Consider the following 25,893-nt stretch of genomic DNA (forward strand, 5'->3'; position numbering starts at 1 on the left):
AAGCTTAAAGTCATGGTGAGTAGCATAAGCAAGTAATATTCGAAATGACTCAAGCCTAGCTACGGGTGCATAGGTTTCACCGAAATCCAAAACTTCGACTTGTGAATACCCCTTGGCCACAAGTCGGGCTTTGTTCCTTGTCACCACACCATGCTCGTCTTGTTTGTTGCGGAAGACCCACTTGGTTCCTACAACATTTTGGTTAGGACGTGGAACCAAATGCCATACCTCATTCCCTGTGAAATTGTTGAGCTCATCTTGCATCGCCAGCACCCAATCCAAATCTTGAAGTGCTTCCTCTACCCTGTGTGCCTCAATAGAGGAAACAAAAGAGTAGTGTTCACAAAAATGAGCAACACGAGATCGAGTAGTTACCCCCTTATGAATGTCTCCTAGGATGGTGTTCACGGGGTGATCTCGTTGTATTGCTTGGTGGACTCTTGGGTGTGGCGGCCTTTGATTTTGCTCATCTTTCTTCCCTTGATCATCGGCATCTCCCCCTTGATCCTTGTCCTTCTCTTGAGGTGGCTCATCTTCTTGATCTTCTTCTTCATCATCTTGAGCCTCATCCTCATCTTGAGTTGGTGGAGATGCTTGCATGGAGGAAGATGGTTGATCTTGTGCTTGAATGGGCTCTTCGGATTCCTTAGGACACACATCCCCAATAGACATGTTCCTTAGCGCGACGCACGGAGCCTCTTCATCATCTAATTCATCAAGATCAACTTGCTCTACTTGAGAGCCGTTAGTCTCATCAAACACAATGTCACAAGAAACTTCAACTAGTCCAGTGGACTTGTTAAAGACTCTATATACCCTTGTGTTTGAATCATATCCTAGTAAAAAGCCTTCTACAGCCTTAGGAGCAAATTTAGATTTTCTACCTCTTTTAACAAGTATAAAGCATTTGCTACCAAAGACTCTAAAATATGAAACATTTGGCTTTTTACCGGTGAGGAGTTCGTAAGATGTCTTCTTGAGGATTCGGTGTAGATACAACCGGTTGATGGCGTAGCAAGCGGTGTTGACCGCCTCGGCCCAAAACCGATCCAAAGTCTTGTACTCATCAAGCATGGTTCTTGCCATGTCCAATAGAGTTCTATTCTTCCTCTCCACTACACCATTTTGTTGTGGCGTGTAGGGAGAAGAGAACTCATGCTTGATGCCCTCCTCCTCAAGGAAGCCTTATATTTGTGAATTCTTGAACTCCGTCCCGTTGTCGCTTCTTATTTTCTTGATCCTCAAGCCGAACTCATTTTGAGTCTGTCTCAAGAAACCTTTCAAAGTCTCTTGGGTTTGAGATTTTTCCTGTAAAAAGAATACCCAAGTGAAGCGAGAATAATCATCCACAATAACTAGACAGTACTTACTCCCGCCGATGCTTATGTAAGCTATCGGGCCGAATAAATCCATGTGGAGTAGCTCCAATGGTCTGTCAGTCGTCATGATGTTCTTATGCGGATGATGAACACCAACTTGCTTCCCTGCTTGGCATGCGCTACAAATCCTGTCTTTCTCAAAATAAACATTTGTTAGTCCCAAAACATGCTCTCTCTTTAGAAGCTTGTGGAGATTCTTCATCCCAACATGGGCTAGTCGACGGTGCCAGAGCCAACCCATGTTAGTCTTAGCAATTAAGCAAGTATCGAGTTCAGCTCTATTGAAATCAACTAAGTATAGCTAACCCTCTAATACTCCCTTAAAAGCTACTGAATCATCACTTCTTCTAAAGACAGTGACACTTGTATCCGTGAAAAGACAGTTGTAACCCATTTTGCATAATTGAGAGATAGAAAGCAAGTTGTAATCTAAAGAATCTACAAGAAAAACATTGGAAATAGAATGGTTAGGTGATATAGCAATTTTACCCAATCCTTTGACCAAACCTTGATTTCCATCCCCGAATGTGATAGCTCGTTGGGGATCTTGGTTTTTCTCGTAGGAGGAGACATTCTTTTCTCTCCAGTCATATGGTTTGTGCACCCGCTGTCGATGATCCAACTTGAGCCCCCAGATGCATAAACCTACAAAACAGATTTAGTTCTTGATTTTAGGTACCCAAACTGTTTTGGGTCCTTTGACATTAGATACAAGAACTTTGGGTACCCAAAACAAGTCTTTGACCCCTTGTGTTTGCCCCCAACATATTTGGCAACTACCTTGCCTAATTTGTTAGTGAGCACATAGGAAGCATCAAACGTTTTGAATGAAACATTATGACCATTTGATGCAGCAGGAGTTTTCTTCTTAGGCAATTTAGCATGGGTTGATTGCCTAGAACTAGATGCCTCACTCTTATACATAAAAGCATGATTAGGTCCAGAGTGAGACTTCCTAGAGTGAATTCTCCTAAATTTGTGTTCGGGATAACCGACAGGGTATAAAATGTAACCCTCGTTATCCTGAACCATGAGAGCCTTGCCCTTAACAAAATTAGACAATCTTTTAGGCGAGGCATTAAGCTTGACATTGTCTCCCTATTGGAAGCCAATGTCATCCTTAATGCCAGGGCGTCTCCCACTATAGAGCATACTTCTAGCAAATTTAAATTTCTCATTTTCTAAGTCATGCTCATTAATTTTGGCACTAAGTTGAGCTATGTGATCATTTTGTTGTTTAATTAAAGCTAGGTGATCATTAATAGCATCAACATTGATATCTCTACATCTAGTGCAAATAGTAATATGCTCAACAGAAGATGTAGAGGGTTTGCAAGTATTAAATTCAACAATCTTAGCATGCAAAATATCATTCTCATCTCTAAGATTGGAAATAGAAGCATTGCAAACATCTAGTTCCTTAGCCTTAGCAATCAATTTTTCATTCTCATTCATAAGGCTAGCAAGAGAGGTATTCAATTGATCAATCTTAGCAATTAAATTGGCATTATCATTTCTAAGACTAACAATTGAATCAGCACAAACATCAAGCTTCCCAACCTTAGCAATTAAATTGGCATTCTCATTTCTAAGGTTGGAAATAATATCATGGCAAGTGCTTAGCTCACTAGTTAATTTTTCACATTTTTCTACTTCTAGAGCATAAGCATTTTTCACCTTAACATGCTTTTTGTTTTCTTTAATTAGGAAGTCCTCTTAGCTATCCAAGAGTTCATCCTTATCATGAATGACACAAATTAATTCATTTAATTTTTCTTTTTGTTGCATGTTTAAGTTAGCAAAAAGAGTAAACAAGTCATCCTCATTATCACTATAATTAGCCTCATCGCTAGATGTTGCATATTTAGTTGAGGATTTTGATTTTACCTTCTTCCTTTTGTCGTCCTTTGCCATGAGGCACTTGTGGCCGACGTTGGGGAAGAGGAGCCCTTTGTTGACGACGATGTTGACGGCGTCCTCGTCGGAGGAGTCGGTGGAGCTCTTGTCGGAGTCCCACTCCCGGCAAACATGGGCATCACCGCCCTTCTTCTTGTAGTACCTCTTCTTTTCTCTCCTCTTTCCCTTCTTGTCGTCGCCCCTGTCACTGTCACTAGATAATGGACATTTTGCAATAAAATGACCGGGCTTACCACATTTGTAGCAAACCTTCTTGGAACGGGGCTTGTAATCTTTCCCCTTCCTTTGTTTGAGGATTTGATGGAAGCTCTTGATGATGAGTGCCATCTCCTCATTGTCGAGCTTGGAGGCGTCGATGGGGATTCTACTTGGAGTAGAATCTTCTTTCTTCTCCTCCGTTGCTTTGAATGCAACGGGTTGTGCTTCGGGTACGGAGGAGGATGCGCCTTGCTTGATGATCTTTTTGGAGCCCTTGATCATTAGTTCAAAGCTCACAAATTTACCTATTACTTCCTCGGGAGACATTAGTTTGTATCTAGGATCACCATGAATTAATTGTACTTGAGTAGGATTAAGAAAAACTAGTGATCTTAGAATAACCTTGACCATCTCATGCTCATCCCATTTGGTGCTCCCGAGGTTGCGCACTTGGTTCACCAAGGTCTTGAGCCGATTGTACATCGCTTGTGGCTCCTCCCCTTGGTGAAGCATGAATCGACCGAGCTCCCCATCGATCGTCTCCCTCTTGGTGATCTTGGTCACCTCATCTCCCTCGTGCGCCATTTTGAGTACGTCATAAATTTCTTTGGCGCTCTTCAATCCTTGCACCTTGTTATACTCCTCTCGACTTAGAGAGGCGAGGAGTATTGTGGTGGCTTGTGAGTTGAAGTGCCGGATTTGGGCAACTTCGTCTGAATCATAGTCCTCATCCCCTACGAATGGTACCTGTACACCAAACTCAACAATGTTCCAAATACTAGTGTGGAGTGAGGTTAGGTGATGCCTCATTTTGTCACTCCACATGTTATAATCTTCACCGTCAAAAACCGGTGGTTTGCCTAATGGAACGGAAAGTAATGGAGTACGTTTAGAAATGCGAGGGTAGTGTAGGGGAATCTTACTAAACTTCTTGCGCTCATGGCGCTTAGAAGTTACGGACGACGCATCGGAGCCGGAGGTGGATGGCGATGAAGAGTCGGTCTCGTAGTAGACCACCTTCCTCATCTTCTTTTTCTTTTCGCCACTCCGATGCGACTTGTGAGAAGGGGATTCCTTCTCCTTCCCTTTGTTGCGGGACTCTCCCGATGGAGCCTTCCTGTGGCTTGTAGCGGGCTTGTCGCCTGTCACCATCTCCTTCTTGGCGTGTTCTCCCGACATCACTTCGAGCGATTAGGCTCTAATGAAGCACCGGACTCCGATACCAATTGAAAGTCGCCTAGAGGGGGGGTGAATAGGCGGAATCTGAAAATTACAAACTTAAGCACAATCTACAAGCCGGGGTTAGCGTTGGAAATATAAGCGAGTCCAAAAGAGAGGGCGCAAAACAAATCAACCAAGGAAATAGAGCGAATGACACGGTGATTTGTTTTACCGAGGTTCGGTTCTTGCAAACCTACTCCCCATTGAGGTGGTCACAAAGACTGGGTCTCTTTCAACCCTTTCCCTTTCTCAAACGGTCACCTAGACCGAGTGAGCTTCTCTTCTCAATCAAATGGGACACTAAGTCCACTACAAGGATCACCACACGATTGGTGTCTCTTGTTTTGATTACAAGCGAGTTGAGCACAAGAAAGAATAAAGAAGAAAAGCAATCCAAGCGCAAGAGCTCAAATGAACACAAATGTCTCTCTCTAGTCACTTATTTGTTTGGAGTGATTCCGGACTTGGGAGAGGATTTGATCTCTTTGGTTGTGCCTTGTATTGAATGCTATAGCTCTTGTAAGAGGTGAGAATGCTGAAAACTTGGATGCAATGAATGGTGGGTGGTTGGGGGTATTTATAGCCTCAACCACCAAAGTAGCCGTTGGTGGAGGCTGCTGTCGTATGGCGCACCGGACAGTCCGGTGCGCCAGCCACATCACCTGGCCGTTAGGGTTCGACCGTTGGAGCTCTGACTTGTGGGGCCACCGGACAGTCTGGTGGTGCACCGGACAGGTCCTGTAGACTGTCCGGTGCGCCTTCTGGCGCCTGCTCTGACTTCTGCGCGCGCAGGCGCGCACTGTAGCGCATTTAATGCCTTCGCAGACGACCGTTGGCGCAAAGTAGTCGTTGCTCCGCTGGCACACCGGACAGTCCGGTGCTACACCGAACAGTCCGATGAATTATAGCGGAGCGGCTCCCAGAATTCCCGAATGTGGCAAGTTCGGAGTTGGGTTCCCTGGCACACCGGACACTGTCCGGTGGCACACCGGACACTGTCCGGTGGCACACCGGACAGTCCGGTGCGCCAGACCAGGGCACACTTCGGTTGTCTTTTGCTCCCTTTGTTTGAACCCTTTCTTTTGACTTGTATTGGTTTGTTGTGAACCTTTGGCACCTGTAGAACTCATAATCTAGAGCAAACTAGTTAGTCCAATAATTTATGTTGGGCAATTCAACCACCAAAATTCATATGAAAAAGATTTGACCCTATTTCCCTTTCAAAAGGTATCTTAATTTCTTTTGGATGAGATAGGCAGTGGATCTTTAATTCTTTAGTGAGTAATAATGGTCGTAAGCAAACAGAATAATATGGCTTGCTTCATATATACTGTACTTCAAAAGGTATATAAAAATGATGGAGTTTTCAAATTCTGACGGTTACCTTCAAAGTGAACACCCCCGAACAGCGACGATCCGCTCAGGGCACGGTCGGATTTAGGAACTGTTTGGTTCACTGACTAACTTGCCACACTTTGCCTAACTTTTCTGCCTAAGGTTAGTTCTTTAATTCGAACGACTAACCTTAGGCAAAGTGTGGCACAGTTAGCCACGAACCAAACAGACCCTTAGAACGAACATCCGCGGAAGCGTTGCTGACGAAGAGACAGTAGAGACCCATCCCAAATATCAACATGAATGTTTTAGCAAGATACACATCTGCAGAAGATTGTGCAGTGCAACAGTGTACCACAACGCAAAGCACTAATAGTTAAAACAATTTAATGTGCCAATTTTGGTGAACAATTCAATATATATTTTGATGAGAAATAAAAAATATGAAATTTAACAAATACCAAACCAATAAAAGGCGCATGGCACACCCCATGATCCCAATATCCTTCATGAGAAATAACATATCCATAAACAATAAAAACTCGGTGACACATTTGAAAAAAAATCATTTGAATTTTGAAAGTACCACCACTAAATTCTTCCATGTGAGTGTATGATTTATGCCTTCAAATCGTGTAAACTCTCGACAAATGAAATGCTGCAATCTAGTCATTAACTCCAATATCAAATTCTGGACAGATGAAATGTGCATAAATGCAAAAAGGCATTGATTAAATGAAAATATCATTTAAGATTTTTTTAATACCTAGCTACAACTTTCAGATTGTCTGTTGGGCGCTTACAGCATATGGTGCCTCTACTCCTCACTCCTACTCTGTCCAGAACCATCGGGTGACGTTGCCTGGGTCATCCATACGACCATACCTGTCGTCCATTCCACATCCACTCACGGTTTTGGTCATTCATTATGTTGTCTATAGCTAGCTGCAGGGGTGCGAGTATGATGGTCGGATGTTCATTTCAGTTGTAGTTTGAGCCTTACTGTTCTCAGACATGAAACATTGTGGACTTGTGGGGTTGCCGTACTTCTCCTTGACGTAGGTGACAGCTTTGTACAGTCCCCAAGGTATGATGTAAAGGCAGTCTGAGTTTTCCTGCAACGACAACTTAGTTGGTTCAGAAACGAATACGACTATAGGATTATTACCTAGTATATCTAACTCAAACACAAATGATCAATACCCTTGGTCCAATCTGCACACCGTAGCGTTTATCTACAGCGTCAATACCCCAAGGCATGAATTGTATGTTTCCTCTTGCAATAAAACAAGTAGATAAATTGTATGTTTACTCATGGCTGTGTTGTGCTGGGAAGCACTCTGATGACCAGCTACCTCGAGATAGAGAGCCAAAGGTAGGGTCGACACACCAGAGTTTTTAAGTGTTGCAGATCAGCTATGGCCTATGGATAAGCCCAATCGTAGCAGGAGGGAAGCAACAACCATGGTGCTAATAGTAGAAAATTGACAGCAGTGCAGAGCGTCATGTGGAAGGGATAAAACCAAATCTGATAGCACTGTGTCAGTTCTCCCAATGGCTCTGAAAATTATGTAGTGCCACTGTGTCGGTTCTTTTTTATTTGCAAGCTTGGTTCAGAAATCTAGCTAAATTAGAAGACTCCATATAGCATCATGAAAAAAGGGGGACCAGTCCATCTTGTACAATGATATGAGAAGAACAATGGACTGTATGTTTCCTCTTGATCCTGCAAGGGGCAGTAGTATGTTTCCTTTTGATACAATGAATTGTATGTTTTCTCTTGCAATAAAATAAAGGTCAATAAAAGCAGCACTTGAGCCAAATAGAAGTATATTACCAGCCCACTATTCATCAGGATATAACCAGCCCACTATTCATAATCTGCAATTATGCCACTACATATTTGCCTTTCTTGGTCCATTAGAAGTTCAGCAACCCTTTAAAATAACAATACATTGCAAAAATAAAACAAAACTAGGTGGGTGCCCGTGCAATGCCACGGAACATAAATTGCGAGCCTCTAACGGACTTAGAGCCCTGGCAGAGCTCTAGGTACGTGATCGCGCGTTGCCACGAGACAAGAAAAATGCCCGTGCATCGTGATATAATACTCGTGTATTGTGACGGCGACATAATTACTCACTTCCAGTGGCATAGAGGAGCATCTAGGGCTAATGGATCCAAACAAGTTGTTATCCAAGCAAACATTATGCAAACATAGGCAGCCATTCCCCAAACTCACGCCAGGCAGAGAATCAACTAACATGCTCACATAATTTTTACAGTCACCAAAAACAAAATCATTTCAAAAAAAATACATTCAACATGAACCCAACAAAATCGCAAAATCATTGCCACGAGAGTTAAAAATTAGTATAAACCATAGATACGGAACGACAAATATCACTATGATATACAAAATCCGTGTGATAAAATATTACTGTACCACTAATATCACTATGATATATAAAATCCGTGTGATACGGAACGACATCTTTAATTTTACGCTCTCAAGTTCCAAATTATTTTTTCGAAAGGACGGCAAGAGGATTGCTGATTATATTAATAGAAGGAGAAAAACCAAATACAGGGACTACTGACCAGCAAGGGACCAACTACAGCCTATTCAAGAAAAAATTAGATATATGATCTCCTCAAACATCGGAGAGGTCGCGTCCATATTCCTGACATCGGCTTTGGGTATTCCAGAAGGTCTCATCCCAGTGCAACTCCTATGGGTCAATCTAGTTACAGATGGCCCTCCAGCGACTGCTTTGGGGTTCAACCCGCCAGATAAAGATATCATGAAGAAACCTCCTCGAAGAAGTGATGACTCGTTGATCACTCCTTGGATCTTGTTTCGCTATATGGTTATTGGCCTTTATGTTGGGGTTGCAACAGTGGGAATCTTCATCATCTGGTACACGCATGACAGCTTCATGGGAATTGACCTGGCTAGTGATGGTCATACACTTGTGTCGTACTCCCAGCTCTCAAACCGGGACCAGTGCTCCTCATGGGAGGGCTTCAAGGTGTCGCCATTCACCGCAGGAGCGAGGACATTCAGCTTCGATGCAAATCCATGCGATTACTTCCAGGGTGGCAAGATTAAAGCAACAACCCTCTCTCTGTCAGTCTTGGTGGCCATTGAGATGTTCAAGTTCCAAATTATCAAAGTGCACTTTCTTCAAAGCAACAATCTTCAAGATCACGGGCTCTGTAAACATTACTATATGTACCCTGACCAATATGAATAAACCAAAGAATAATTCTTGAAAACAATTTCCAAGGCAATAAAATTTATATGTGGCAATCCTCACAGTGAGTTATTTCCATCGGAAGTACCCCTCAGGCCCTCACAACACTCGTGAACACATCTGAGCACATAATCTCAATAATTCAGTCCAAACCAAATTCTAGAAATGGTTTGAAGTATATCAGCCAAATAACAGTTCTCGTCTTTCACAGTTCAATGTCTAGACTTTAAGTATGAATCCAGAACAGAGCAAACAGAACAATACTATTTGTTATATTGTCGCCTTATTTCCAGAAATTCAGCAAAATCGAGCCGTCTTTGCCGCTCTTAGCAGAAAGGAATCCTTTTGTATCTCGAACTTCAAGTGCTTCCAGTACTGAATTACTCTAGAATGCCAAATCTCCTGGAAACAATATTTCAAGGTCAAATAGATCGCCACCAGGAAGTTATGTTTGCCCATATTGCAGAATGCTGATGTTTCATACTAAATTACTAACTCACATTGTCCTCTGAAAAATTGTTCGAACTGATTCCAAGCTCTTCCAGACGCGGTGGTGGTGTTGTGAGCCTATGTGGCCAGGGAAGTAATTCGCTGCCTTTAGCCTTATTAACTTAGTCCATTCTTATGAGAATTAATTTAGTCAATATGAATACAAAATTGAGTGAATCGATAGTAGGAAACCATCATTTTCTACGTCATAAACTCTATGAACCTTTTTATCTTCTTCCGCGTAATTTTTATGATACTCAGATTTTCTATAGTCAATTCTCTTTATAGTCAGATTCTTCCTACATTTAGATTCTTAGAAAAGCTACTCGGAGAAAAGCTGAACCCAACAGTCAGCTAGATTCTCGAAAAACTTCACATCCTACCGACCAAATAGTGAATAACGCAAGAGTTTTGCGAAAAAATATTATTCACAGAACAAAGTGGAGAATCGGATTTATAAAAAAGTAAAGAAAGAGAACTATACTGACTATGTAATATGTATATCAAAAGGGCTGAAGCCTGTGTCTGAAGCTGATATTAAATCTACTGTTGACATTTCACCACATGAGAAAACAGAAGGGGTCGAATACTACATTACATTTGAGGATTAGGACAACGCCGGTGCAGAGTTATTAGCTACAGTTAGGATCAAAACAAGAGAAACGGCTGCTACGACAGATCTTGCACCGAGTGATTCCAGAGCTTTTTCCTCACGATCAAGACTCTTTCGTCACCTGTCGTGAGCGCATCTTTCTTAGGCCTCATCTCAAACGTCCAGTCGTCCCACCTTAGCGCTGGTAAAAGTTTCTTGATGTAGGTAACGACATCAACTTTGTCTCTGATGATGGCGTAACCATAAGTCCTTAGGATGCGGTCCATCTCGATCAGAAGATCCTCCAGGCTACATCCCTGCTTCTCTATCTCAGAAAACAGGAGCCAGGCGTGAAGGAGGTCGTAGGTGCCCGGGTATGTCGAGAATGATTCACACCTTCAGTTAAACAGGTCATAAATAAGGAAAATTAGCATCAGCCAGCCCTGTGTAACGGGAAGTAAGGCAGACACAGACACACAGGACAATGCACAAGAAATTTCTTCAGTAGTGAAGAGGTTAGAAATGAAAAGAATGGTCTTAAAAACTGGAAAGAAGCAACAGAATGGGGGCACCTATATCAGATATGTTGACAGGACTCATTTTTTTTGCGAGGGCCCATGTTTCTCGGTTTTGTTTAATTATAATAACAATAACAACGCAGGTAATCTTATAATGGGCAGAAGTATTGGCCTCAAGGCTCAAACACTACATCCATATTCCAAAATATGACAGCCAAAATACATCAATTTCTGAAAACCATGTTTACACGCGGTTGCATCTTAGAAATCAAACAAGATAATATCACCCCCTTCCACACGAGTTAAGAATTTTATATGGACAACCATGAGAAAACAATTTGTGAATTTATTTATGGATAATTAATTGCAGACTATAGTCACAATGAAACTCTTATCTGTATAGCACAAGACAAAACAAATGTAATAGTTCTAATTTCTAGGGATGTAAATTCCACCTTGAAACAGTAAAAAAATAGATGGGAAGTATGTCAAAAAAAACCTTACCAGTCATGGGTAGTCCCCATTAAACCACGATCATATATAATTTTCAGCTTTCCCGATTCCGTGAAAGGAACTACATTCATAACCCAGACATTCTTTTTCTTCAGAGATGCTGCAAATCCACCAAGGCTAGCACTCATATCCATAACGTATCGAAAGGAATCCTTTTGTATCTCGAACTTCAAGTGCTTCCAGTACTGAATTACTCTAGAATGCCAAATCTCCTGCAAACAATATTTCAAGGTCAAATAGATCGCCACCAGGAAGTTATGTTTGCCCATATTGCAAAACGCTGATGTTTCATACTAAATTACTAACTCACATTGTCCTCTGAAAAATTGTTCGAACTGATTCCAAGCTCTTCCAGGCGCGTATGAATCCAGAACAGAGCAAACAGAACAGTACTATTTGTTATATTGTCGCCTTATTTCCAGAAATTCAGCAAAATCGAGCAGTCTTTGCCGCTCTTAGCAGAAATTATTTACTATTTGTAATTAAACAACATTTGCAGGGAAAAGACAAAAGTAATACGAAAAGTAGTGGTCTAGAGTTTAATTTCATTTCTTGTAAAAGACCAAACTTATATCAGTACTCGACCACATGAAACCACAACGTAGACCATCACAAGAACATGGAATAGTGAAAAAAACCTGACCATCAGAGCGGAACCTGGTACACTACAAATGTAGGATCTTAATACCATAGATGTGGTGCTTCTACCTCTCAAATGGAAATGCATGTGTGTTAGTGGATTTGAACATATATGCACTGAATAGTTTAGATATGGCCAGTAGGCACATCATAAAACATGTTGATCTTGCTTGCCTAGTAGAAGAGCAAGGAAAAGCACTTCACAATAACAATGTATACTACCTCCATTTTTATTTATTTGACGCCACTTTATTCAATTTTGTACTAACCAGCAACAAATAACAATGAATGGTGGGAGTACCTATATAAGCAATTATATCATGTTTAATGATAGACCCAACAATTGCATTTGACATTACTCTTACCCATAACCTGTACAAATACACACCTTTTCTTCTCTGTCGTCAAACCTTTGTGTAAGCCTTGAAACGCTTCATTCTTTAGTAGAGAATATTTCAAATGATAAATTTTCCCTGTTACAAGATCAAGTCATCTTCCAGCCACCCTTTCAACAAGGAGTTAATCTGGAACCTATAACAATAAAGAATGGATTAAATGCACAAATTCTACATTCATGAAATCTAGAAAAGGTGAATAAATTGTTATTCACAGTGATGCTCTTTACTGATTCTTGGCAGACAAATAGGGCATCACTGTGAATAATTGTTCAGATTCATTTATTCAGAAAAAAACTAAAAAAGAATATATGCAAGTCATATGCCATACAAGTTACTAAGATATGTGATTGTCCCAACCACTACACCCTGAATGGCTGAATCAAACCAGCACAAGTATGAACTATTAACATTTAGGTGCATAAAAACAAATTGGTAATTTTTTATCATCACAAAGGTATTCAGATGAATCTTTCCATTAGGACGGCAACAAACCAGCAGACGAATTAGCTGGTCATGGAGTGCCGGCATTGGCTCCAATCACCTGGTGCTTTGCTGGAGACCAGAGGCTTCGCTGGTTGGACCACTTCCACTCACACTCACATCTGAGTTGGTTGCAATAAGAGCACCTGCTATGGTTGGGGCCCTCCATTCTATCGGACCCGCTTCAGAAGGAAGGCCACAACTAACATGAAGGTTGAGTCAGATAAGAAATCTCTACTGTGGGACTGGTTACCGGTGGCATGATGGAATCCTATGGCTCTTTGTCATCCCTGTGCTCCCGGAAGACCTTTCATGGTGGCGTGGGAGGTGAGGTACCTGAATGGAGAGGGCAGCCACGACAACACGATGGAGGTGGCTATGGAGCTGGCGCTCCTCGAACACGTTCCGCGCGGCGCGACGCGACGCGTGTGATCTCCCTCGCGCTGGACCCCCACAAGGACACCTGCAGAAGCGGAAAAACAATAGAAAGATAGAGAGCGAGGGAGGGAGCTACGGAGGGCGAGATGAAGGAGCCGGGGACTGTCACACACACAAAAAGATCCTCAGCCAACATGCAGAGCTTCACACGAGTGGCCTTATCCGTGACACCCCATGTCTCGAGGGCCCCATCCCCGACGATCCGCTCGGCTGCCGCCTCGAGCAGCAACAGCCCAATCGTGCCCCACTCATTGACGATGCCCCCATACCCGTACAAATCGTCCTCTTCGCAAGAGGCGTCGTGGCGCTGGTGACTGGGAGGCCACATAGGGGGCGATGAATGTTGCATGGAAGAAGTCGCATGGAGTAATCGGGGAGTCAGAGGCAAGCATCGGAGGAGGAGCCGCGGCGGTGGGTGCATGTGACGATAGATAACCGCAGTGTGCCCGCTGCACGAAATCGCAAAATCGTGAGGTTGTTACTTTGTTAGAGGGGTAGGGTGAGACTCCAGTCCTGGACGGGATCGAGGCGGCGGCGGCGGCGAGGAGGAGGAAGAGGAGCTGGATGGATACCTGCGGGGGGCGGGACGGTCGCCCCCGAAGTCGGAGGAGTCGGCCCTCACCCAGTGCATCTGCTTCGGTTGCAGCTGCTGCATCCTTTCCCTCGTCTCCTTGTCCTCGCTCCAGCTCCCCAGTCTACGCGCCTCTCTTCGTGAAGGAACTGGACACGGCTGCGACCGGGAGGATGAGCCCTGTACCGGCGGCTGGATGGCGGCCGGGGGCGGCGAGCGGTGGACGGCGGGGAGTCTGGCAGGTGGGGGAGAGGGGATCAGATGAAGCAGAGAAGTCAGAGCAGGAGGATGGAAACAGTAGCGCCCCACGGTCGGCCCAAACGAAACGACCACGACCGGAGACACACGCGCGACCTCGCCCACCCTGCCTCCCACGATGGGCGCCATCAGCGGCGAGATGGATGGGAGCGCGGGGTCGCCGCGGGATGCAGGGAAGGAAGTCGGCGCGGTTGAGGGCGGGATGCAGGGAAGACGGCGTGGGCGGGGGCGAGATTGCAGGAAGGAAGACAGCGCGGGCGGGGGCTGGAGCGGGGGCACGGTCAGGTTGGTGGACGCTCGCTCCAGTCTTAAGGTGTAGTAGAGATTAAGAATAACTACGTCAATAAGTTAGCTGACACTTATGAGGATATGCTGACGTCTTCGGGTAGGCGATAGCTCCATCTAATTACCCAACTCCACGATGTAGAACTTCCCTGTCAGCTAGCCATCTATTCTTTGTCAAGCCCATATACATAATCAGAAACCCTGCTCACTGATCCATAGATGCTTAGCTTTGTCAGTTTGTCAAATTAATTAAATTTGTCTTGCATTGACTCGTACATGTTACAACTCAAAGTTCCAAAAGCATTGACTTCGAATTTTAGAACCATTATTGTCCAAATATTCTATAGCATCCTTAGGATTTATCTATGCTATCAAGTTGTGTTATGGTCCTCACTAAAAGATACTCCTACTGCTGGTTTGCAGATGCCTAGCTTTTCATGCAGCTGTAGTTGCAGACCTGGCAAATATACATGTGCCAATGTGCCATTGAGTGTTGACATGCTGTTCCTAACAATTTGCGAAAATGATGTTATTGTTATTATAACAGATAGAGACTACAACTCAGAAGGCTGGTCGGTGCCGTCTTCGCTGAACAAAGGGAGCGCAAAGGGAGGAAGAAGGGGACGCGCTTCGGGAGCAAAGGGAGTAAGAAGGGGATCTAAAAGCAGGGATCACAGACCTGAGAGCACACGGCAGGTTGGTGTCGTCTCCGCTGACCGAGGCGGTTGAAATGGGCCCAAAGCGCGTCCATGAAGGCTGGAGAGACCGCGGCGAAGGAGCGCAGTTGGGCAAACACCTCGCATTGCATCTCTAAGCCATGCCCCTGCTAGGATTGCTTGTCGCCATCTCCGTCAACGTCGTCGCCACCACCTCGCCCAAGCACGGTGGGGAGTTCGGGCTTGGGCGCGGGGTGCGGGCTCGGACTGGCGCTGTACACCATGAGCTCCGTCCTCGTCTTCGCCACGTGGGCGTTGGTCGGCGCAGTGCCATGCTAGAACCTGGCGTCCGCGGCCACCGGCCCCCCGTCGCGTCGCCGAAGCAGGCGCAGTGGGCGGCGCCCATGTCCGCGCTCCAAGAGCGGATCATGGAGGAGTGGAGGCGCAAGGAAAAGAAGGGATATTGCTCTGGCTCCGCGACCACGTCGGGGCTCCTCGTGGAGATGCAGGCCGTGGAGCTCGCCGCGCGCGAGCTCAACAGCGTGCTCGAGGAGATCGCCGAGGAGGAAGAGGAGGAGGACGACGACGAGTGGCGGCGGCAGGGGATCGTGGACGAGGAGCGCGTGAGGGACGTGACAGAGCGCGCCGAGGAGCTGGCGGCGGCGTGCCGGACGCTCGAGGAGACCGGCAGCGTGCTGTGGAGACCGACGCCGTGTGGCCCCTACTGGACCTCATGGCCGACCCGGAGTCCGGCATGGTGGACAAAGCCGCGTACGTCCTCCACTCCCTGGTGAGCTCCGGCGAGGGCCGCGCCGCCACCGTCGAGGAAGGCGGCATCCCCGTCCTGGTCGAGATGGTGGAGGTCGGCACCTCGCGCCAGAAGATCGCCACCCTCTCCCTCTTGCAGATCGGGATCGATCACGATGGGGCGGATGACGGGGATCGCGGAGTAGAGGAGAGGATGTCGGTGGGGTCGATGGAAGGTGGCCGTTGATGGTGGAGGGTCAGGGGCAGTTTTGCCTGAAGAAGACGTGATCTGAGCGCTTGGGGAGAAGGGCGTGATGGGGCGGATGACGGGGATCGCGGAGCAGAGGTGGGGGAGGGCAGAACCATGCACCGTGTACGTCTACACTGTAGTCCTAAGAAGTAGTATAGATATAGATAGTGAAACTCGATATAAAAGTGGAGTTGTTTTGGTATATATATATATATATATATATATATATATATATATATATATATATATATATATAGGGCAGGTATAACGGGAGCCCTGGGCTTCCAATAGTTAAAGGAAGCCCAGGCCGACCACCCCTGCAAACTGGTTCAACCAGCGCGCCCAAACAGGCTGTCGGGTGCGCCACCTGCCCCACGTCTGTTAGCGCAAAAAAAGGAATGCATGCATGAGTCAAACACGATCCAATGCATGCGCATAAATTTAGGAAAGATATGTGCGACAGTTTCTGTTTTTAAAATCCTTTATTTCCTCCATAAATTTAGGATCACTGCAACAGCCATGCAGCTAGACGCGTAAGGACCATTTTATGATATATACTGAGACTAAATATGCTACACTGTGTTAATAATTATGCAATTCGATATACTGCGTAAAAATCTGTTACCAGCTGCATGCACACGAATTTATGATAAAAATAATGTGCAATGAAAGGAAATGAATTACACGCATAGAAACAAAAAATCGTATTTAATGTTTTATTTCCTTCATAAATATAAGATCCCTCCAACAGCCATGCAGCTAAAACACATTGAATCTAGTTTATGACATATACTGATACAAATTATACTATATGGTGTAGGTATTTATACAATTCGTTACACTGCGTAAAAAATCTGGCATGTTGTTCACTGGTGGACGCACCTCCGGGTTGGAGCGTAATAATCTTAAGTTTTGAGCATAAAATCCCTCAATTATAAGCGTATATACCGAGCCAATGTGAGAGGTTGATAGTTCTAGTAGGTTGTTATTACGATCCTATTTTTATGGCAGATCCGAAAAACATGGCAGTCGCATGCATGCGGTTATACAGATCTTAAAATTATGGCAAAATGCATGCATGAGTCAAACACGTTCCCTTGCATGCGCGTAAATTTAGGAAAGATATGTGTGGCAGTTTCTATTTTAAATGCTTTATTTACTCCATAAATTTAGGATCGCTGCAACAGACATGCAACTAAAACTCGTAATGACATTTTATGCTATATACTGATACTAAATATGCTACACTGTGTAGATAATTATGCAATTCGGTATACTGCGTAAAAATCTGCTACAGGCTGCATGCACACGAATTTATGATAGAAAGGATATGCAATGAAAGGAAATGAATTGCATGCATACAAACAAAAAAATCACATTTAATGTTTTATTTGCTTCATAAATATAGGATCCCTCCAACAGCCATGCAACTAAACGCATTAGAACTAGTTTATGATGTATACTGAAACAAATTATACTACACGGTGTAGGTATTTATGCAATTCCTTACACTGCGTAAAAAATCTGGCATGTTGTTCACTGGTGGACGCATCTCCGGGTGGAGCGTAAAAACCTTAAGTTTTGAGCATAAAATCCCTCAATTATAAGCGTAAATACCGAGTCAATTAGAGGTTGATAGCTTTAGTAGGTTGTTATTACGATCCTATTTTTATGACAGATCCGAAAAACATGGCAGCCGCATGCATGCGGTTTCTATTTTTATACAGATCCAAAAATTATGGCAAAATCGTGGGAGTTTCCATTGCATGCGCGCAAATTAAGAACAACATAAATCAAGGAATTGCCTTTCCAATGTGCATGCAGTAAACTGATATACGAACTCTGTGTTAAAGCATAAAATTAAACAGTTTTTAGCATAAATAATACATGTGGTAGGCATAAAACACAATAAACGAAAAGGAAAATGCGCCGAATCGGAGGATGTCACGCGCGATCATCGCTGCGCGCATCTCGCCCCTTCCGTGACGTCGCTCGCTCGAACATCGCGCCTCATGCGTCGCCGTCGCTACTCGCACGTCGACGGGCGTCGCTTGCTCGTCGGCCTTGGAAGTGCCGCCTCCTCGGGGCTTCGGGGACGCCGCCGCTTGCCCGCACAAGGGCCTCGCTGTGGATCGAGGAACCTCCGCCACCGCGCGTGGAGGTAACGGAGTTGCGGCCACCGGCCTGGGATCCGCCGTCGCCGCTCGCCCTCTGGATCGGGGGCCGCCACCGCCGGCCTGGGAACCGCTGCCACCGCATGTCGAGGTCGGGGAGCCACGGCCACCGCAGGCACTGGCCGGGGTCCGCCGCCGCGCGCGCTATCGGGCAACCGCCGTCGCTAATGAATCGAGATGGGGTATGAAAAACTGAACCCTAGCACTCCGGGTCCTATTTTATAGACGTCCGGATGTGGTCCGGCTCGACCGGATTGCACTGTCTGGCCCGGGCTTCCTTTAGTTATTGGAAGCCCAGGGCTCCTAATATACCATCTATATATATATATATATATATATATAGACACACACACGAGGTGTAGGTGTAAATAACACAGCTTTACCTACTATATATGCATAAATAAAAACAATTTTATCCGACTACTCGCTTTTCTTAGGATGGATCTGGAACTATAATGGCCTACAATATGAAAACGTTTTACTTCCTTTGAGAGGGCCGGGGGGTGGGGGTCAATACTTAATTAACTTGCAAGGCATGAAATGTGCAGACAATGAAACGCAGCAAGTGGCTCAACTTGATGGGAGCTCTCGTTTTGGATCCATCGGTGTGGGTCGCAGCTTGCTTCTTTAGCACTCACTCGGAGGCCCAGGGCTAGTACGGTTTGTAACTTTGTGCGCAGATCCACACATGTGAAAATGACATGTACTGTACACGCATGATACGACAGTAGCAGCATAGTAGTAGAAAAGGAAATGTACCAGGCCGTGTCTTTTCAAATCAAATATATATGATGATGGTGTGTGTAATCGATCTATTGCTACTCGTGTAAGCTAATCATCCTGCAAATACCATTAGTAGTTGCCCTGATCACGGGAGATTTCCCAGCTAATAATCTTTTTTTTGCGCAAAATAGGATGTATTACTGCCGCGGCTTTCCGGTCACCATCAGACTATATTGGGTGGATATGCACGAATAATATTTCTAGTCTAATAATGATATATACCAAACTTATTGATCTGGTTGTGTACAAAATTGCATCGTTCTAGAACAACCAGCTCATCATTATGCTGCTTGGCTAATCTTGAAATCTATTGCTGGTAATACAGATCAAGTAAATCTCACCATGGGCCATGTATATGATGCCAAAGGCCATATATATGATCCTAGGATCCCAACGGCATCCTACGTTCCTACCATGTGCAAGCAACAATGCCTCCATGTATAACATGATCACAATGGATATGTGATGTACAACTAAGATGAGCACTCTAGAGACAATTAACACATTTGACATTTCTGATAGAAATCAAGGAGAGAATGGATGGGAAAAGAAACCCCCATCATATGTGGAATTCAATTTGATGTGCTTTTCAGAAATTCCCGGCGAGTCCCGCTGAGTGGCCTCATGGCGAGGTTCAGGGTTGTGTCCAGTACAACTTCATCTTCCGTCATGACCCTCGTGTCATCTTTCGTTACGTGTTGGCATACACCCAGTATGGCGTACTGTCCCGTTCTTTTAGTAATTCTGGTCACCGTAAATGTTCCGATGTTAAGGTCCCTGCGATCGGAGTTGACTGGTCCCACCGGTCAGTGGGGGCACATTTGAGAACGTATTGGGGGGTCGTGTTTGACAGAGGTCCTTCGGCACTGTTCCCCTGTTACGGACGTGGTTTGGTGACGTATTGGGAGTCTGTCTCGTCGTGCTGATGTTGATCAGTGGTACTGGGTCAGCCCCCTTTCCCCTGTGGGTCTGCTTTGCGAGAGGGTTGGTCGCCAACTTGCTCGCTACTTGGCAACTCCGCCTTGCCGATTTGCTCGGGAGTGAGTTGATCGGTCGTATTCGGAAAGCCTTTTGGGCCGTCTTGGGCTCGGCAGGTGGGCTGGTCGGTCGTCTTTGAGAAGACTTTTGGACCGCCTCGGGCTCGGCAGGTGGACTGGTCGGTTAGTGGAGTCTTTGGGAGGTCTTTTGGACCTTCTTGGGGCACCCTATGCCTAACTACTCGACAATAACTATTTAAGAAATGAGAAAAAACGTGTGAGCCAGCATAATTATAATTATTTAGAAAATAAAAATATATATAAGAACTAATTTTCTCATTCATTTTCTTACTAGGCGAGATAAATCGTCAGTACAAAAACAACTTATGATAATAAAAAAATGAACCATATGTCAATACCATTTACACAGTTTCAAATCCCATTACTTTCTCTCTCTTAAAACCTCATCGCCCCTCGTTCTCCTCCCGTCCGCCCCCTCCTCCCACCCCCCACACCTGCCCTCCCCGCCGCCGCGGACCCCCTCCCATGGCAAAGCTCCCGCGTCTACGCTGTCCGTTTGCCGTGCTCGCGCTCGTGTGCATCCTCCCGCTCTTTGCGCCGCGGCCCGCCCTGTCCTCCCGCGCCGCGCCGAAGGACGGTGTCTCCTTCGCCGGCGCAGGCAACACGATACATCAACTCCTTAAAGATCACGGCCTTCCCGGAGGACTGCTCCCGCGCGGCGTGGAGTCGTACACCCTGGACGAATCAAGCGGTCTGCTGCAGGCGCGGCTGTCGGCGCCGTGCTACGCCAAGTACGACAACGGCGACCTGGCCTACTTCGACAACGTGGTCCGCGGCAACCTGAGCAAGGGTGCGCTCCGCGGCGTGGAGGGCCTCTCCCAGGAGGAGCTCTTCGTCTGGCTCCCCGTCAAGGGCATACTCGTCCAGGACCAGGAGCCCGGGGTCATCCTGTTCGACATCGGCTTCGCCCACAAGAGCCTCTCGAGGTCGCTCTTCGAGGACCCGCCGGACTGCAAGCCGTCGGCCGCCAGCGGGATGAGCGCCGCCGCCGCCGTCGCCGCCGCCAGGTGGAAGGGTAGGCAAGGTGAGATTCCGACACGCCACTGTTTCAGATTTGTTCGGGGGACGTGGTTCCCTTCTCGATTTGTTAGGAACCTCTTTTTTTTCTCTCGCTTGGCCGGTAGGTAGATAGATGGTCTGTTTCTTCGTCGCGCTTTTCCAGACGTCTACTCCATGGAATTCTTTAGCTACCCCAAGATTCCGTCCACTCGTTGTGGTTTTAGCCGAATTCATTGAACTTATAGGCTCTGATTTCGATGTCCAGTTCGCCGATTGGATTTCGAATCGGCTGTAAATCTTAGCCCAGCTGATGAGGAGATGCAGCTGCAGGCGTTGGATTCCGAGAGTTGATTTATCAGAATTTTCTTTTTTTTTAAAAAAAAATGTGATCTCGGTTCGCCTTCCTTGGAGATCAGTGCACGCGCCCAGTTACAAGTTGACAACTTCGGTTCGTTCGGTGTGGGAGGGGGAGCTGGAAAGATTGAAATTTGATGGCGTCTGGAGTTGGAAGCTTGTGGAGGAGTAGGGGATCCATTAAAGACTTCAGTTACAGCTGAACTTTTGGGCATTAACTCCGCAGGAAACTCGTTCATTTGTCTGCGGAATCAAACCATGGCTCTGGCAGCGGAATTCTGAGCACCTCAGGTTCATTTTTTTTAAACTCTTGCACAGGAAATAGTTCGTAGCATGATTACTTGGATTCGGTAAAAAAGGGGGAAAATTCCTTTCTGGGTTGCAAGTCTATTGTGATTGACTGAATCCACTGTCATTGGACCTATGGGCACTTGGTCAGATTACAGCGAGAATCGTGATGAGGGTGTCAAGACGGAGTGTATTAAGCATTACTCTTAGATGCTTCACTCGTGGCCTTCTATGCTTTTGCAGCAAAGATTTTTGCCTGATGCAGGCTTTTGTCGATCTATCAGTATTGGTTACCAGTCCAAATTTGTCCTTCTTAAAACCCTTAGGCCTTGTTCGTTTGCGTTGGATTGGTGGGTCGGAACGATTCCTAACCGGATTGCTTCTCTAATTTATATAGACTTTCATTAGCGGGAATCATTCCGGGTGTAATCCGACACAAACGAACAAGGCCTTAGTTTGTCACGGGCAGGGCCAGGGCTGTGTGTGCCTCGTCTCATCACCTGTCCCCTTCTACAGCGTCCTTTCTCAGTGGCTGCCACCTGACCTCCGTTGGTAAAATAAAATAAAAAGAATGAATGGAAAGCTGGTGCAGCAAACACGAACCCTTGCAAGAGCATACACATGACATGAGCTCACCACCCACTTTGTTTCCCCCAATGGTCGAACTTCACATGATTGATGTGAACCCTAAGCAGCATAGGACTCTCCTTTTATGGATTCCTTCCACAATTTCCCCGTGCAATGTTTTTTTTTTGTTTGAGTTCATCAAAATACAGCTGGTGCCTTTGATAGCGGGGGTCTAACGAAGGTGTTTACTGGCAGGTGTTATTACTGGTCTGAGGTTGAGGCGAGAGGTAGCAGCAGACAGCGACGAGCATCAGGAGCAGAGGTGAGGGAGGGAGACAATGCAACACCCCGAGACGACGCCGAATTCCGGTTTCCCGCTTTGTAAAATCCTGTGGTGAGTGAGAGAGAGAGAGAGAGTGCTGCCGCAACAAAAAAAAACAACAACTGCAACTTCCTGCAGAGGTTGGAATGTGCTACGTATCTACTAAGATATGGGTACCTTTTTGCGGTTCTTTTTTTTTTTATTTCTTCTCCCCCTTTTTTTTGGCCTGAGCTCCTCTCCTGTTCATGCACCTGTGTGATATTAAGTTTGTCAGTCAATTGTTAGTATAAGCAAGCACGCAGAAAAAAAAGAAAAGGAAAAAAAGGAAAAGGGTTAAGCTGAGAAGCCAATCGTCGGGGCTGTGGTCTGGCTGGCCGCCTATGATAGATTCTTGTTCTCCTCCTCAGGGAGGAAATTCTTCTGGTGAGATGAGAGTAGGTTGTTGTTGGTGCATGCTCCAGCTCAGCTGAGGAGTGAGCTGGGCACAGCACATCCTTCATTCATGTGGAGCTTTGTGTTGGCTGGTGGTTGGTTCACTTCTCCTTGTGGATTGATGAGTGTATATGTATATAATAAAACCATACAATATACTTATATATGCTACTGCGATTATTCTTCCTGCTAGATTAGGTTGGGCTACAGGGCGACCGCTATACATAGAGAGCATTTATAAAGAATAATGTAAAAAGTTGTAGTTCCTCCCATGTCTTGTGGTGTGCAAGTCTTGATGAAGGGTATGATCTATCTGCACCCATTCTCTCCCGACCTATATCAATCGGCTCTCGCTGTAGTCCGGAATAAAAAGAAGAAATGGTGGCGGTATTCCTTTCACTCGTGAAAAAACTGAAAGGCCATCCATCTATCCGGCCAACGGGAAGGGAAGCCAGCTACGTCGCGTATGGCATGATGATGCAGACATGGGGGGTGTGGATGGAAAGGGATCTGAATTTTGTTTTGTTTTCCTTGTCCCCGTCAGTCACCCATGTTCTCCGTCCCAGCTTTATTTACTGGTCTCCATTTCGGTAGCACGTTGCCTGATTGATTGTGCCCGGCGTTAAATGTTCATGCGGACGTACGTGGAGGGAAAAAAATTAACGAGGAAGACAGGACGGCTCGCGTCACTTCTTTGACAGGGTAAGCACTTAGGACGACGGACAGGAGGAACATATCGTTGCTGATTTTTTTAATAGATCTCCTCTTTATACTGTGTTTATACTGGGTGTACCGGTTCAATCGTATAGTCATTTAAAATACTATTTTGCACTATAGACTATTGTATATAGTCACGGTGGCGGAGCTCCGTAAAAATAACGTCCCGGATCACTCTACAAATATAACGATGTACTACTCGTCTTTTAATTTTTCGCATTTTAGGGGTAGAAACATTTAAAACAATTCAGTGGAACTGTGAGAGATAGAAAAAGGGGATTGGATATTCGGGAACAATTACTCGCAATAGAGGAGAATCATGGGTACATGACATCAGACAGTCAACACTCAGCACACAGCGCTCGTCGCTCAGGTGGTCGCTACCCATTGGCCAGGGAGGCGCTCCGCCCTCTCCTATGAATAAGAAAAGAGAGTGAATCGGGTTGAGAAAGTTGTATAGTTTGGGAGAAGATGTAACGGCAGGGGCGGATTTGGGCGGTGGCGCGGCGCCAGTGCAGGCCGCGCGTGTCATTGCTACAGAGTCGCAGGGACGCTGGAGGCAGGCTGACGGAGGTGGAGGTCGGACTGACGGTGGCGGATGCCTGAGTCAGAGCCCACCCGGTCGACTCGGAGGTTGCTGCCTTGTGCCCTTACCGGATTCGTAGAGCCTGAAGCGTGGAGAGCGATAGAGGACTGAATGGAGGCGGCGTGCCACTGGCAACATAGGAAATGCAAGCGCGGGTTTACGAAATAATTGGAAGAGGTGACTGAGGTAGGCTGCCAGCGCCAGGCTCAATCGGTGGAAGCCGAAGGTCTTTTGGGCCACATTTTCGGGCTGAAATGTATTTTAGGCTAGATATTTTGGTTGAAAAAAAACATATATACAAGAGTATTTTTGGGCTGCACCCCGGGCCACGGTCCAGGTGGTCCGGGGCCCAAATCCGCTCATGTATAGTCACTCAAAATACTGTTTTACACTATAGACTGCACTGTATATATAATGGAGTTTGAATATATGTATAGAGATAAGTAAGTTGCTGGATCATCCACGGAATGTTGGTCGTGAGTTAGGATCTAAATCTACAGCACTTGACATGCATGAGGACATCAGCGGCTGAAGAAAAGGTCGAAGAACTCGACCGGCGACAGAAATCTGAGATCCCGCGTCCATGCACGCACTCGTCCATGCTCAGGCGCGGTGCACACTACTACAACACACCTCTGTACAGGCGGTCTGGTTCGCCACTACACAGGCGGTTCCAGGAACCGCTTGTGGTGCACCGTCTGTGATGTAAAACAACATCACAGGCGGTCAATCAAAAACTACCTGTGAAAAACACAGATTACAGGCGGTCCAGTTCAACGGAACCGCCTGTGATAGACACACATCACAGGCGGTCCAGTTCAAAGGAACCGACTGCATACACTATAAATCACAGACTGTTTTCATTATACAGATTCATATATACAGAATTTTCAAACAGGTATAATACACAGAATTTTCAAACAGGTATAAACAGATTCATAGATACAGATTATACACAGATTCACACAGATTGCATAATACACAGATTGTACACAGATTCATCCACATACACAGATTTACACATATTACAAGTTCCATAACAGGTATAATACACAGATTACAAGTTCCATAACAGGGATAATACACAGATTCATCCACATATCAAGTTCCATCGTCATACACAGAATTATACAACTAAACATCTCAAAGTTCCATAGACAACTAAACATCTAAAGTTCCTAACTAAAGACCTAAACACTGTGTGATATTGTGTATAAACTTAGTTCTGGGAATTTTTGCAAATTTCCATTTACATTGTAGAATAGCCCTTGTTGATGAAGAACTTCACGGCGCATAAAGTAAAGCAAGTCTCTTACAACCTTAGCAACGCCGACGGAAATCATATCTCTTTCTAACCATTCAGCATTGATCTTGGATTTAGGAACCTGCAATGAAAGCAAAAAGCAATCGGTGCTAAGAGTAATGTGATGAGCAACAATATAACATAAAAATTGCAACATAGAAAATGATAG

The 25,893-nt window shown here is 45.4% G+C and overlaps 2 protein-coding genes and 1 pseudogene across 2 annotated transcripts; 2 read left to right on the forward strand and 1 right to left on the reverse strand.

Annotated features, from left to right (window-relative positions):
- Positions 1–8,689: 8,689 nt before the first annotated feature.
- Positions 8,690–9,334, forward strand: LOC103647740 (calcium-transporting ATPase 4, endoplasmic reticulum-type). The gene has a single exon (XM_008672256.2). The coding sequence runs from the start codon at positions 8,696–8,698 to the stop codon at positions 9,305–9,307; it is 612 nt and encodes a 203-aa protein (XP_008670478.1). The 5' UTR covers positions 8,690–8,695; the 3' UTR covers positions 9,308–9,334.
- A 3,837-nt stretch (positions 9,335–13,171) lies between these two features.
- LOC103649254 (uncharacterized) lies at positions 13,172–13,766 on the reverse strand (annotated as a pseudogene).
- Positions 13,767–20,590: 6,824 nt separating this feature from the next.
- LOC100273003 (uncharacterized) lies at positions 20,591–23,309 on the forward strand. Its single transcript, NM_001147453.1, is given in 2 exon segments — positions 20,591–21,180; positions 22,620–23,309. Coding segments are annotated over 2 exon segments (630 nt in total). The 5' UTR covers positions 20,591–20,621; the 3' UTR covers positions 22,691–23,309.
- Positions 23,310–25,893: the final 2,584 nt, after the last annotated feature.

The sequence above is a fragment of the Zea mays genome, chromosome 2, assembly GCF_902167145.1.
Source record: "Zea mays cultivar B73 chromosome 2, Zm-B73-REFERENCE-NAM-5.0, whole genome shotgun sequence".
NCBI lineage: Eukaryota > Viridiplantae > Streptophyta > Magnoliopsida > Poales > Poaceae > Zea > Zea mays.

Excerpts from the sequence above, each read along its gene's own strand:
- LOC103647740 (XM_008672256.2), top strand. The coding sequence starts at position 8,696 with ATGATCTCCTCAAACATCGGAGAGGTCGCGTCCATATTCCTGACATCG.